Here is a 12,426-nt window from a genome sequence, read left to right on the forward strand (position 1 = left end):
TTTCCAGGAAGGGATTTCCCAGAGGGCACCAGGGAGAGGATCCAAGGCTCTCCAGATAACCCCAGGATGGTGGGAAAGCTTGCTTTTGTTTAGTTCTTAAAATTGACCTGTTATATGCAAATTCATTCTTTAGATAAAGAAATTTTATTAACTACATAATTTATTTTTTTAAGTTTATGAGTTTTCACATGAATACATTCACAAATCAGCCAATCTTTTTTTTTTTTTTTTAAGTACTGGGGGTTATGACTGGCTTTCGAGAGTGAGGTACAGGGGTCACTTGTGTCCTGTGTCCTCTTAGGTGGGGAGGAGAGCATTGGGGCCAGAACTGTTCACACCCATTAACACAATGAACTTGGTGCTTTGTCCCATGGCCTGAGCTGCTTCTATTCCCCACTGAAGGTAGAAAAGGTGAGCCCAGTAGGGGAGTCTGGTGACACAATGGACAACCACATAGAGACCTTGCTTGCAAGCCATTTCCTAATCCCAGCTCCACTGAGCTATGGATGTGACATTAAATTAGCTATTTGTAGGACTCTTACCAGATCAGCATGAGGGCTGGCAAAGTCATATATCTACCACCCAGGGAGAAAAGCGGAGTTAACGTTATTGCCACTTCCTGCAGCAGAGGAGCCTGGAGCTCAGAGAAGTGCCCCCCTGACCTAGTTAGAAAGTGTGTAGATGAGACCCAAACTCCAGGTGTCCAGCTGCTCTTTCCATGTGCCAGGCTGGATGCCCCTCTCTCCCAGCAGTGAGGGCCCCGGGCTTCCACAGCGAGCGTCGCCACCCCGAGCAGATGTGCTGCAGCAAGTCTAACACGTGCACTGTTTCATATTCTTATTGTTTGGATACAGATATCGGAGTCATGGTAGCTTTCACCCTGAGGAGACCAGGTTGGTATGGGGGTTTCTGTGTGTCTCTTGACTTATCTTGGGGTGGCCCTGGGAGGAGATCCAATAGATCCTAAACCAGAGATCCTCAATCATTTTTTTGAAGTGGGAGGGTTCCCATGCTGGAATCCTGGGCAGACTGGAGAGGGGAGTGTGATGGCAACTGCCCTGGTGAGCCTTCCTGATTTGCCGGTGGATCCCAATATATGGATTGGAAATCCCGGACAACGTCTCATTTGTAAAAATGGATAATCTGCCCAGTAATAAATTGTGGGAAGCCTAGGAGGTAATGTGTGCAAAATGGTGTTCCTGGCACATAGTAAATTTCAATACATTTTTTTAAAAATTTACACGCATTCTAGGAAATATTCTAGCCCATTTCTTTGTCATCGACAATACAATCATTTGTAGCATGTTAACGTCACCCTGTGAATTGGGTAAGAGATGTCCGCTGTCACATGTGAATGAAACATGCTCATTTGGGTTAAGCAACCAGCCCCAAATTCTAGCACTGAGAGTGGATTAAAGCTGGCCCTGAGCTGAGATTTGTGTGCTGCCCCAGATGCCGGTGGCATGCTCGTTCTGGGCCGGTGAGCTCTTCTGTGGCTGTCATGGGGCCGAGGAGGAGAAATCTATTTTATCAAGACCCTTCCTGCTGGGAGTCAGGCTGGGAATACTCTTGATGACTGACTCAGGGGTTCGGGCAAACAACCTTGTGTGTTTGTGAAACAAACATCAGCCCACCCAAGACAGCTGAGCTGGTTGTGAATCCTCTGGGCAATTGGAAGGACGGCTCTGGTTTCCTCTGCAGGGGGTCTGAGCTGTGCCTAGACCAGGCCTTCTCCTCGCTGGTCTTCCCCAAAGCAATGAAATCTCTGAAAGTGATTTCCGACATCAGTATCTTTGAAGCTTCCTTAGTTGCCTCTAGTGGACAGCAGGGCCAAGAGCTCTTGTTTTCTGAGGGTCAGGAGTGCCTATCTCTAAGAGGTGGGAACCCCTCCTCCTCTCCTTTCATGGCAGCAACTTTGGACATGCCCAGAGCCCAGTTACCAGCTGCCCAATGGGCGGTGCAGAATCCTGAGGCCATCGATGATGAAGAGGAACCATGTGTGTCCCTCTGGTAGATACTGGCACTTATTAGAAGCAACTTCCTGTTTGAGGATGGAAGTAATTCAGCCCTTTCAAGTAGCCTGCGGAGGCCATTGGCCAAGTTTCCAGAACATCAGATGCTGCCTCTGTGAAGTGATGATGGTAGTGAGCCCTCGGGGACCACAGTGGCAATTCAGGGTTTGGAAGGTGCTGGCCTGGGGCCCTCTGCCTGGTAACTTTTATTTGAAAACAGGATAACAAGAACTATTATTGGAAGTTTCCTTTAAGAAATTTCAGACAAAAGGAGACTTGGATTACTGTTCTTATCACAGGATAATCGCAAATGAAAGGGGGAAAATGCTACCTCCAAGAAGGGTACTTTTTTTTGTTTGCTTGCTTGCTTGTTTTCGTTTTGTTTTTTCTTTTTTTAAATATATTTTTTATTGATTTTAGAGAGGAAGGGAGAAGGAGAGAGAAACATCAATGATGAGAGAGAATCATTGATTGGCTGCCTCCTGCATGCCCCCCACTGGGGATCGAGCCCGCAACCGCAGCATGTGCCCTGACCAGGAATTGAACCATGACATCCTGATTCATAGGTCAGTGTTCAACCACTGAGCCATGCCAGCTGGCCTGTGGTTTTTTGGGTTGTTATGTTTTTTTAGCACTTTTCATATACCAAGCACTTTCCTAGATGCTTTGCTTACTTCGCCTCATTTTATTTTCACGACAATCCTGTTAAGTAGGAACTTTACTATTACCTCATTGTACCAATGGGGAAACTGAGGTTCAGAGAGGTTTCTATCCATGTCTGGGTAGTTCCAGAACCCATTTCCCCCCGTTCTACTGTAGCTGAAGGTATCAAAAGGCCCCTCAGGTACCCCCTTTCTGATGTTTGACCTCTTCACAAAATCCTTTACCAGTGGTCCTCAGGCCTCTGCTTGCACACTTCCAGGAACAGGGATCTCACTCCCCACCCAGTGCAGTCCGTTTCACTATTCAGACAGCACCATTGTGGAGAGATCCTTAATTGCTCATCTGGACCAGGGAGAATATCAACAGAATAAAAAACAGATAACTAAGTCAATGAATAAGTAGAAGCTTTCTGTGTGTCTCCTAGAACCTTCTGCTCATTGGTCCTAATCCTATTCCTTAGAATAATAACAAGAATAACTAATGTTTATTGACCAACAGTATGTTCCAGTTACTATACTAAAAGCTTTACATTCATTATCTCATTGCACACGAGGACCCTGAAGTTTGGAGATGTTCAGTGACCTGGTCAAGGTGGCAAAGATAGTGCTGGGGTTGGAGTCCAGGTGATCTAACTGCAGAGTTCCTGATCCCAGCCTCTCACTCTGCCCCTCCTGAGTCCTAAATATGTAAGCAAAACAGGAAACTGATGGTCCCAGCACTCTTCTCACTGCTCCAGGAATGCAGAAAGCTCACAGAGGGTTGGAGCCTTCGCTGCTCTCTTCACCCCCTTCCTCCAGGCCTTCCTTGTTCCTCTGCCCCCTTCCTCCACGGCCGCCTCCCAGCCTGCCTGACTCTCCTCTCAACTGTGACTTTCCGTTCTCCCACACAGAGCTGGCTGCTCTCCAGTCTCCCAGCCCCAGAAAGGGATTCTCTCAGGAGGCCAGCAGAAGGTCAGGATGCTCCTATTGTCTGATAGAGACAGCGGACTGGGCCTTTCCCAGGGATGAGGCCCCCAAATGGCTTCCCACTCAGGGCTAGTAATAACAATAGTAACCATAGCTGACATTAAGGTCACATACCATGTGTCAGCTTCGCTCTGTATTTGCAGTGTGACCTCAGTGAGTTCCAGAGCCTCTTGACCTTGGAAATGGTCTGAGAACCTGGCTCTGAAAGGGTGTTCATGTTGCTCAGAGGAGCCAGTAGGCTCAAGGCCAACCACAGGTTGGAGCCTGGGCTCGGGGAAATCAGGCAAACCTGGATTCCAGTGGTAGCTCTGATGCTTAGGAGCTGTGCGACCTTAGAAACATTACCTACCCTCTCTGGGCCTTGGCTCCTCATCTGTGAGATGGGTGGGAGAGGGCTGCTGTATTGACGTCATGATTAGATGATGTCATTTGTTTTGCATGGGTGACACAGGTGAGTGAGAATTGGAAAAATGCCAGCTAGTGCTATTAGTATTAGAATTAGGCCTCATTTAAGTGGGACTGTAGGTGCACTTCACATTTCTTTTTTATTTTATTTTATGATTTCTGTTCAGATGGGGTTTTTGTGGTTTCTGCATAAGTAGAGCTGTCTGGATCCCTTGTTGGGTCATCCTGACACTTGCCTTTTGATCCTCATCCTGGGTGGATGAGGAGGCTGGCCGGCTTCTGGGCGAAGTCATTGTATGTGTGTGTGTTTATTTTCTCCTAACATATCTGAATGACTCAGTGTTACAATGATTGTGTTGAAGTTTTTCTTCTTCTTTTCAGAAAGGGGATGTTTGGGTTGAAGCTGAAGAAGAAGAAGAATAAAGCAGAGAAGGGGTTAATCCTAGCCAACAAGGCTGCCCAAGGTGAGGCTCTGGTGGAGGGGAGCTGACTGCTTGCTACCCTGGGGCCTGGGGCCCTCACAGAGTGGACCCCTCCATGGCTGGGAATGGGGTTCACGCTCCATAGGAGTGAGGCAGGACATGCTGCCTGCTGGGTCTTTGGACCCCGCCGATCACAGGTGCGGGCCCAAGGCCTTCCACCCCAGGATGGCTGGTCACCTGGTCGTTGGGCAGGTGGACACTGCTGGGCTGGGGAAGGAGAGCCACGAAGAAGCAGCAGCTGGACTCAAGCCCCTGCTTCTGTTCCCATTTGCTCTGTGGCCCAGGATAAGTCACTCAGCAGCTCTGAGTCCTGGTTTCTTCCTTTGTCAAGCGGACATGGCGTGGGTTGCTGGGTTGACCTCACATGGCCATATGGAGAATCAAGTGAGATTGAAAATGAGAGCGAGCATAGCAGCTGCTATGGGGGAGGCTCTGACTGTATTGTCTCGTTTAACCCCTCCATTATCTTACCAGTAGGTGTTTTTGCCCTAGTTTTACAAAGGAGTTTACAGAGATGCAGAAAGAGTGAAGTGTGGGGAAGGCCAGCTGCAGGAATTTGCAGGGCCCAGTGAAAAACAAAATGCAAAGCCAGTGTTAATAAATGTTTAAGAATTTCAAAATGGTAACAGCAGAGCATTAAGCCAACTTCGAGGAAGTCCTTTGGATCACAGACCCATGACACGAACCCTCCATGGCAGACACGGAGCCAGGAAGCAGTCAAGTTGGGAGGTAAATTCAGGCTCTCTGGCTTCCTGCCCTTACAATGGGCTACTTCCTTCTCTCAAGAGCAAAGCCCGAGTTACAGGGTGAATTGTGCCAGCAGAGGCCAGGCCGGCATCCACTTGACATTCCTGTTTATTGAATCAAATAGGAACACCAGCTTCCATTAGACAGGTCTGGGGTGGTCCCTGGGAGACTTCTGACCGCAGCCAGTTCAAGGCCAGCTTTGTGGGCCATTTCTAACCCCTGTCATCTCCTTGGGGGCCTCCTTCACCCTGCACTGCCATCCGCAGCAGGTGTCCTATAGCCCTCCCCACCTAACTCTGCTCCTTGCCTCAGGTAGAACCCAATCTTACAATAAAATAACATGAAAATTATTCACACTAAAAGTGTTCGTAATAATGAGTCCAAGTCATCTGGGACGAGATAGGAGAAGCATTTCATTTGAAGTGGGGACCAGGCTTAAAGCTTGATAGAAGTACTTGTCTATTTAGTTAAATTACAGGTCTCAGGGAATGGGTAGAAAAGGCTTGGGGTCTTTCTTGGTGTCCTTGAAATTATGACACTGTGGTAGGTTCTGGGGACACATGTTTGAAAAAGGCACAAGGACCTTATGAAAAAACGATAATTTATTTAAAATATTTTTTTATTGATTTCAGAGAGGAAGGGAGAAGGAGAGAGAGATAGAAACATCAATGATGAGAGAGAATCATTGATCGGCTGCCTCCTGCATGCCCCCTACTGGGGATCAAGCCTGTAACCCAGGTATGTGCCCTTGGCCAGAATGCAACCTGTGACCCTTCAGTCTGCAGTCCGAAGCTCTACCTGCTGAGCCAAACTGGCTAGGGCAGAAAAATAATATTTATGACACATTAATTGATCCTGATGCTTTCTACTTTTGACATGCATCATTCATTACTCTACAATGTAGATTCCTTTGCTCCTGTTTTACAACAGAGGTTCAGAGAGGATGAGTGGCTTGCCCAAAGTCACACAGCTAATAAGTTTGAAGAAGTTGGCTCCTGAGCCTAGGTCAGTCTCACACCAGAGCCTGGGCTCTCTTACCCCCTGAGTTGCCCTCCAGTTAGGAGCCCTCACTGCTCAGGGGAGGAAGGAACAAGCTGGGAGAGATTTGGGGCAGTCGACCACAGGCGTTTCGAAGGAGCTAGCTCATTCTAAATAGAGTCTTCAGCCCACAAAGCAAACAGGGCAGAGAGAATCAGGCCCCTCCTAGAAAGTACATAGCACCCGTCCTGCTGGCCAGGGGCCACCCTGTAGGAGATGGCAAAACAAAGTCCAGAGAACTGAGTACACATTGGTCTTTCCTTGTTGGCCTGGCCTGGGAAGTTAGGACTTTTCTGGGTGAAATGTTTCGAGATTCTTAAAGTCTGTGGCTCTTATATCTGCATATTTGGAGGCATACTAGGCCATGCCTTTATTTTCTGAAATTCCAGTTACCTTAACTCCTCCATTAGTTAGTTACCCAACTAAGAGGTATTAGGTACCTTTCAGGATCGTCCATTCATTCAGCTACTCAGCAGATAGCAATGGAAGGCCTGCCGAGAGTTGAGCTGTGCTGGGTCTGGGTGGGTAATGGTCTAGAAGGGGGACAGCTCTATGTAGGAGACTTCCGTTTGCCTCTCCAGATCTATTCTGCACCTTTTTTCTGGGACCTGTTCTCTATCCCAGGAGGCTAACCTCTATGGTTGCATGACCCAGGTTCCTTCCCCAGTGGGGTGTCCAGCAGGAGATCTGAGAGAGGGAGCAGTGAGGTCAGGATCGGTGTCCCTCAACTGAAGGATGGTTGCTGCTCCTTGTAGGGAAGCTTGACTGCACCTGACTTCTCTTTCTACCTTCTGGTGGCTGTGCTCTCTCCCCCCTCATAGTTGGGGCCTCCGAGTGCTAACAGCTTGGCTGCTGTGAGCCCCAGAGAGCTGCACAACCCTTGTGGCTTTCTTACACCCACACTGTTATAAAAAAAAGTCCTCAAATGGTCCCGTTCTGGATGGGCCATCTGTTACCTATCGGGCGCTAATGAGGTAACTGCATTAGAAGTTGAGAAAAGTAGCATCAAGATGATAGCGTGCTGAAACAGAGACTATTGGGGAATCTGTTTCAGCGCCGTCAGAAAAGGGTTCTCTGTGGTGATAATATTTAATGTGAAACTTCAAGGAAGAAAAGGAACCCAACAAGGGGTGGGCAGGAAGAGGAGGGATGTCTGTGAAGATAAATTCCATGCAGGAGAGAGCTTGTTGGGGGAGAAGGAACTGAAATAGGCCTGTGTGACTAGAAAGCAGTGATGGCAGGGACAGAGGGACCGGTGGCCCAGGAGGAGGAGATGGAAGCCAGACAGAGCAGAGCATCAGAGTCATAAGTGGACTTCAGCTTTATTCTAAGGACAATGGAAAACAGCAGAGGGGTTTTAAGAAGAGAAGCAACACGAGGTGGATTTTTTTTAGATGGTCACTCTGGATGGTCCATGGTGAGTAGATTGGAGAGAACAGAGTAGTAACTCAATAAATGAATGAATGCATGCATACAAGCTATAGAAGACGCTGACTACCTTTCTACCTCTGGGTCTGTGTCATCCTCCAGCATGCAATGCAGAGGGAGGGGGTCCACATTTTGTTACCGTTCCAACCTTGGCATCTAACCTAGCACAGTTTCTGGCATAAGTGAGGTACCTAAGCATGGTCGCTGGAAACTTGAATTGATAACATTTGGTCCCCATCCCTGAGGCCTTTGTAGCTAAGTAGGGAGAAAGGCTTAATTGCTCTTGCTGCCACCGGAGCGCAGGCAGGCGCTGCCGTTCTTTCTGTGTCTCAGCAGGCTGGCTTGTCTTTTGTTTCCACAGTGAGAAGAGAGTCAAAGGTGACTGCATTCATTCAGGCATCCTTTTGTAACTACTGAACACCACCAAGGCTTATGTCCATGAGCTCCTCTGACATAGGGGACCCATTAGTCCATCAATTATTTGATTTGGCACCGTTTTCCTTCGTTGCTGATTAAAATCAGAGAACCAAAATACATGAAAACTGGAAGGTGTTCAGAGACGATTAAGCTGACAAGTTTACCAATTGGGTCTCATGGAGTCCAAGGTTCTGAGAAACAGCTTCAGAGGTGCCTGAAGAGGGGGTGGTGAGATCCCGTGGGATGTTGCCTGCCCGGAGTTTCACCCAATGGCACATAGAACAGCTTGTTTTCAATGGACTTGTGTTATGTATTTGAAGTTTTATATAAAATTACATTTATGAAAGAATTATGTTGCTTTTAAAAGCTTTAAAAACACTTTTCTTATCTAATCCTTTCATTTTATAGGCAAGGAGGGGAAAATGCCACGAAATTCTGAGTGACTTACTCAACTTAAAATCCACACAATGAACACTCACCATGCACCTGGCAGATACTGTGCTAAGAGCTATCTATACTTAATTCAGTTTTCCTAACAGCCCTATGGGGTAGCTAACGCTGCCTTGCTTTATAGATGAGGAAAACAGGGCTGAAAGAAGTTAACTAACTTCCCCCAAATCTTGGAGCCAGAACGTGACAGAGCTGAGATTTGAACCCAAACCTTTTGGAGTTTGGTCTTTGAACCACACCATGTCAGAGCCTCTTTGTGTAAGAGAGTGTTCCATCCACTCTTAAGTTTTTGCTGAAAACCTGGTTGAAAAGTGGTTCTCAAGATTTGCTACACCATAGAATGACCTGGGGAATTAAAAACAAACTGACATCCCAGATAAATTAAATCAGAATCCTTCCGGCGAGGGAGGAGGTGTTTTAAAGACTCTGTTTGGTATCTATTCATGAAAATAGTCTTAACACATGTGTATTCGTTCCCTATGGCTGCTGTAACAAATACCACACCCTCATGCTGTGTCTAAAGGTTTCCTTGCAGCTCTGTGGCATGGCACTGGACACAGAATGGAGGCTCAGATCACTACTACATGTCTATTTAACAGGGTTTTCTTCCTTTTCTGCTCCTCTAGATGGTCAAGGTGAAGCAGAAGCACCACGAGAGGGCCCTTCTCCCCAGGAAGGACTGAGAGGAGATTTGATTTATGATGATGCGTCCATCACTCCTGTCCCCTCAGCTCCTCCAAAGAGAAGGTACAGTGTTGATGCGGGCAGTAAGCACACATTTGGGAGCACCTCCCCTGTGCCAAGTACCCCTGCAGGCTCGAGGGGACAGAGACTAGCACCCAGTCACTGCCTGCAAGGAGCCAAAGGCCTAAGGAAGACCGAGTGCCATGTCCTCATGTCCAGCTTTCTCTGTGGCCTCTTGATCCCGGCCAACCTTCAGCAGGCCAGGGTCCTGGCTCAGGTTCCAGTGTTAAATCCTCTGAGTTAAGGTCCTCATGTCCCTTACAGTTCAGAAACGACAGCAGCAACAGGAGACAGATCAGGAGCTGTCCTTCACCTGCTTTTTAATTCATCAACACCTTAGATGTCTGAGCTTCGTGTTTGTCCCAAATGAAAAGGTGGTTCTTATGCAACCCGGCAAAAAAGTCAGAACAAACTGGCTTTCTGCATGAGATTTGTGGCATCAGTCAGCTATTGATGTTTCCAAATAACCCCTAAATTCAGTGGTTTAATATAATCAACCTTTATGATTGTTCATGAGTCTACAAATTAGGAAGTTTTATTGGTGTCAGATAGTCTCGGATACATCACTTATGTATCTGTGGCCATTTGTCAGCTCTGCTGATTTTAGTCTGAGGGGTGGCTGGTGGTAGGCTGGTCCAGGTTTGCCTCAGCTAGGACCACTGGGCTCTCCATGTGGTGTCAGATCCCCCAACAGGCTAGTCTGAACTTGTTGCAATGGGGGTGATGGCAGAATTCCGAGTGAAAGTGGAAGTATACAGGTCTCTCGAGGTCTAGGTGTAGAATTGGCAAGTCATTTCTGCTGCATTCTATTGGCCAATGCAAGTCACAAGACCAGCCCACATCAGAGGAGACTGTTTTAGGGCAAAGAGCATGGATGTAAGGAAGCCAATAATTGGAACTATCAATGCTTTCAGTGTACCAAGTTTGTTTCTGTCAATTGCTTACTCGTGGTAATTCTTCATGCCATCCCATCTTTTTTCTCAAAGAAGATTAGTGCTTCCCTGTGGCAGAACCTGGGTTGTTATTACAAGGCTGTGGCAGGAAGGCAGTGTATGTATGTAAGGGGCAGAGGTGGGTGACCAATGGAAAAGGGAGAAGGTGCTATCTCAGAGTTTGACCTTTAACAGAAGACATGAAATTTGTATGAACATACTGCAATAGCTCCTCCCCCCTACACTGCACCATGACAACCACCCCCAAGCCCTGAATAGGGGAAATGTCAATTATTTTTAAGTGTCTTTTAAAGGATCACTTGCCATTTATTTCACCAGGATAATAGCACTGAATGGAGGAAGGCAGGGGAAAAAAAGTAAGGAGTAGAGACTTTTCTCCTTGGTCAGAACATTCTCCAATCAGTTGAAATTCTACCCACCAACTAATGCTCAGTTCAGATCTAGCCTCTGTGGTGAAGTCTTTGTTGCTTGTCCAGCTCTCAGGAATTTCTCTTTTTTGAACTCCTATGGCATTTTTTTTAATATGACACATTTTACACCTACTAGTTCTTTAAATGCTTTGGTCCACTCTCTTGAATAGATTGCTTTGCAAGGGTCAAGATGATGGATGGCTAATTCACCTTGGTTTTTCCTCTAACTGAGGAAATCACATAGCTTTCACATAGTAAATGATTGATATAAATTTGCCATTTTATTAATGAACGCCTATCTTTTGATATTTACATACATTATCTCCTTTACCCCTCTGTGGTAGAAATTATAATTTTCACTTTCCAATGAGGAAATTAAGGCTAACATCACAAAATTGGGGAGAACAAGTATTCTAAATCAGGTCAGTTTGACTCCAAAGACTTGAGATTTTTTGCTAGTTTACTCTGTTCTCTACTGGACTCAATTATCTGAAGAAATGGAATGAAGTCGAGATGCATGAAGGTATTGTTAGAAGGCAAGAGAATACATTTAAAAGGAACTCAGGCACAGTTCATTTCCTGCCTGTTGCTGCTTCTGTGACTATAAGAATTCTTCATCTCTTTCTACTATTATCCAATCTCTAAATCCCAGGTGTGGCACATCTGTTTTCAATTACTTATGACAGTCCAAATAAAGGAAATTGTCTGGAATGTGAAATTTCAGTGAGATAGACTCTTGGCTGTTCTTTCCAATTTCTCTTTTACCAATTCTTTCAATCTCAAAATTCAGAATGGTGATATCTAACGGATATAATTACAAAACTCAGATAGTTATATCTAGTGGAAATGGCAAAGTGGTCCTGTGGAAAGGATCTGACAGGAGACAAGGGACATCCTTATTGAGACCCAGCTCTGCCACTGACTTGCTGAGGAATCTCAGTTTTTCATTCTGTGAAATAACAAAATAAATAATACTGATAATCATACTAACAATAAGAGTGGACATTTATTCTCGCCAAGTCCTGTATTAAATGTTTACATGCATTATATCATTAAATGGTAGCCATCACCTCATGTGGTAAATGCTATTATTGGCTCTACTTTTAGGATGGGGAAACTGAGTCATAGAGAGATTTGTCACTTGTCCATTTATACTTATCTCCCCCAGAAATGTAAAGAGAATATGTGATATGACATAAGTAAAAGCACTTAGAAACATGTAGGGAAATATTACATGACTTATGGATCTCAAATATGTTCTTACTTGATGAAATGTATATGTTCAACTTTCTCTTAACAGATCAAAACTTTTGACTAAGATCCACGATGGGGAAGTCAGATCCCAAAGTTATCAAGTAAGTGATTGACTCTTCCTACCAACTTCCCCAGTTGTTCTTGTGTGAGTGAAGAGCCTGGTCCAGAGTGCGTACACTCTGCTTTGTGTTGCAGATTGCCATAACCATCACTGAGGCCCGCCAACTGGTGGGTGAAAACATTGACCCAGTTGTGATCATTGAGGTCGGGGATGAGAAGAAGCAAAGCACAGTGAAGGAAGGAACCAACAGCCCATTTTACAATGAAGTAAGTCATGGGGATCCCCAATACCCTCTCCATCAACACTCTCTCCACTGCCACTCTCTGGTGTTCTTGAGCCAAATAGAAAGCCTGTGCTCTCACGACTGCTTCCCATCACTCATCTAAGCCCATGGCAA

The 12,426-nt window shown here is 46.0% G+C and overlaps 1 protein-coding gene across 1 annotated transcript in view; it reads left to right on the forward strand.

Moving 5' to 3' along the window:
- The first annotated feature begins 4,431 nt into the window (after positions 1–4,431).
- FER1L6 (fer-1 like family member 6) overlaps positions 4,432–12,426 on the forward strand; it is a 98,510-nt gene continuing 90,515 nt past the window's right edge. The window contains exons 1-4 of the mRNA XM_079795808.1: positions 4,432–4,509; positions 9,234–9,354; positions 12,015–12,069; positions 12,164–12,295. Of these exons, the coding sequence (XP_079651934.1) occupies positions 4,434–4,509; positions 9,234–9,354; positions 12,015–12,069; positions 12,164–12,295 (384 nt within the window). The 5' untranslated portion in view covers positions 4,432–4,433. The remainder of the gene's footprint in view (positions 4,510–9,233; positions 9,355–12,014; positions 12,070–12,163; positions 12,296–12,426) is intronic.

Source organism: Cnephaeus nilssonii (genome assembly GCF_951640355.1).
Source record: "Cnephaeus nilssonii genome assembly, chromosome: 18".
Lineage (NCBI taxonomy): Eukaryota > Metazoa > Chordata > Mammalia > Chiroptera > Vespertilionidae > Cnephaeus > Cnephaeus nilssonii.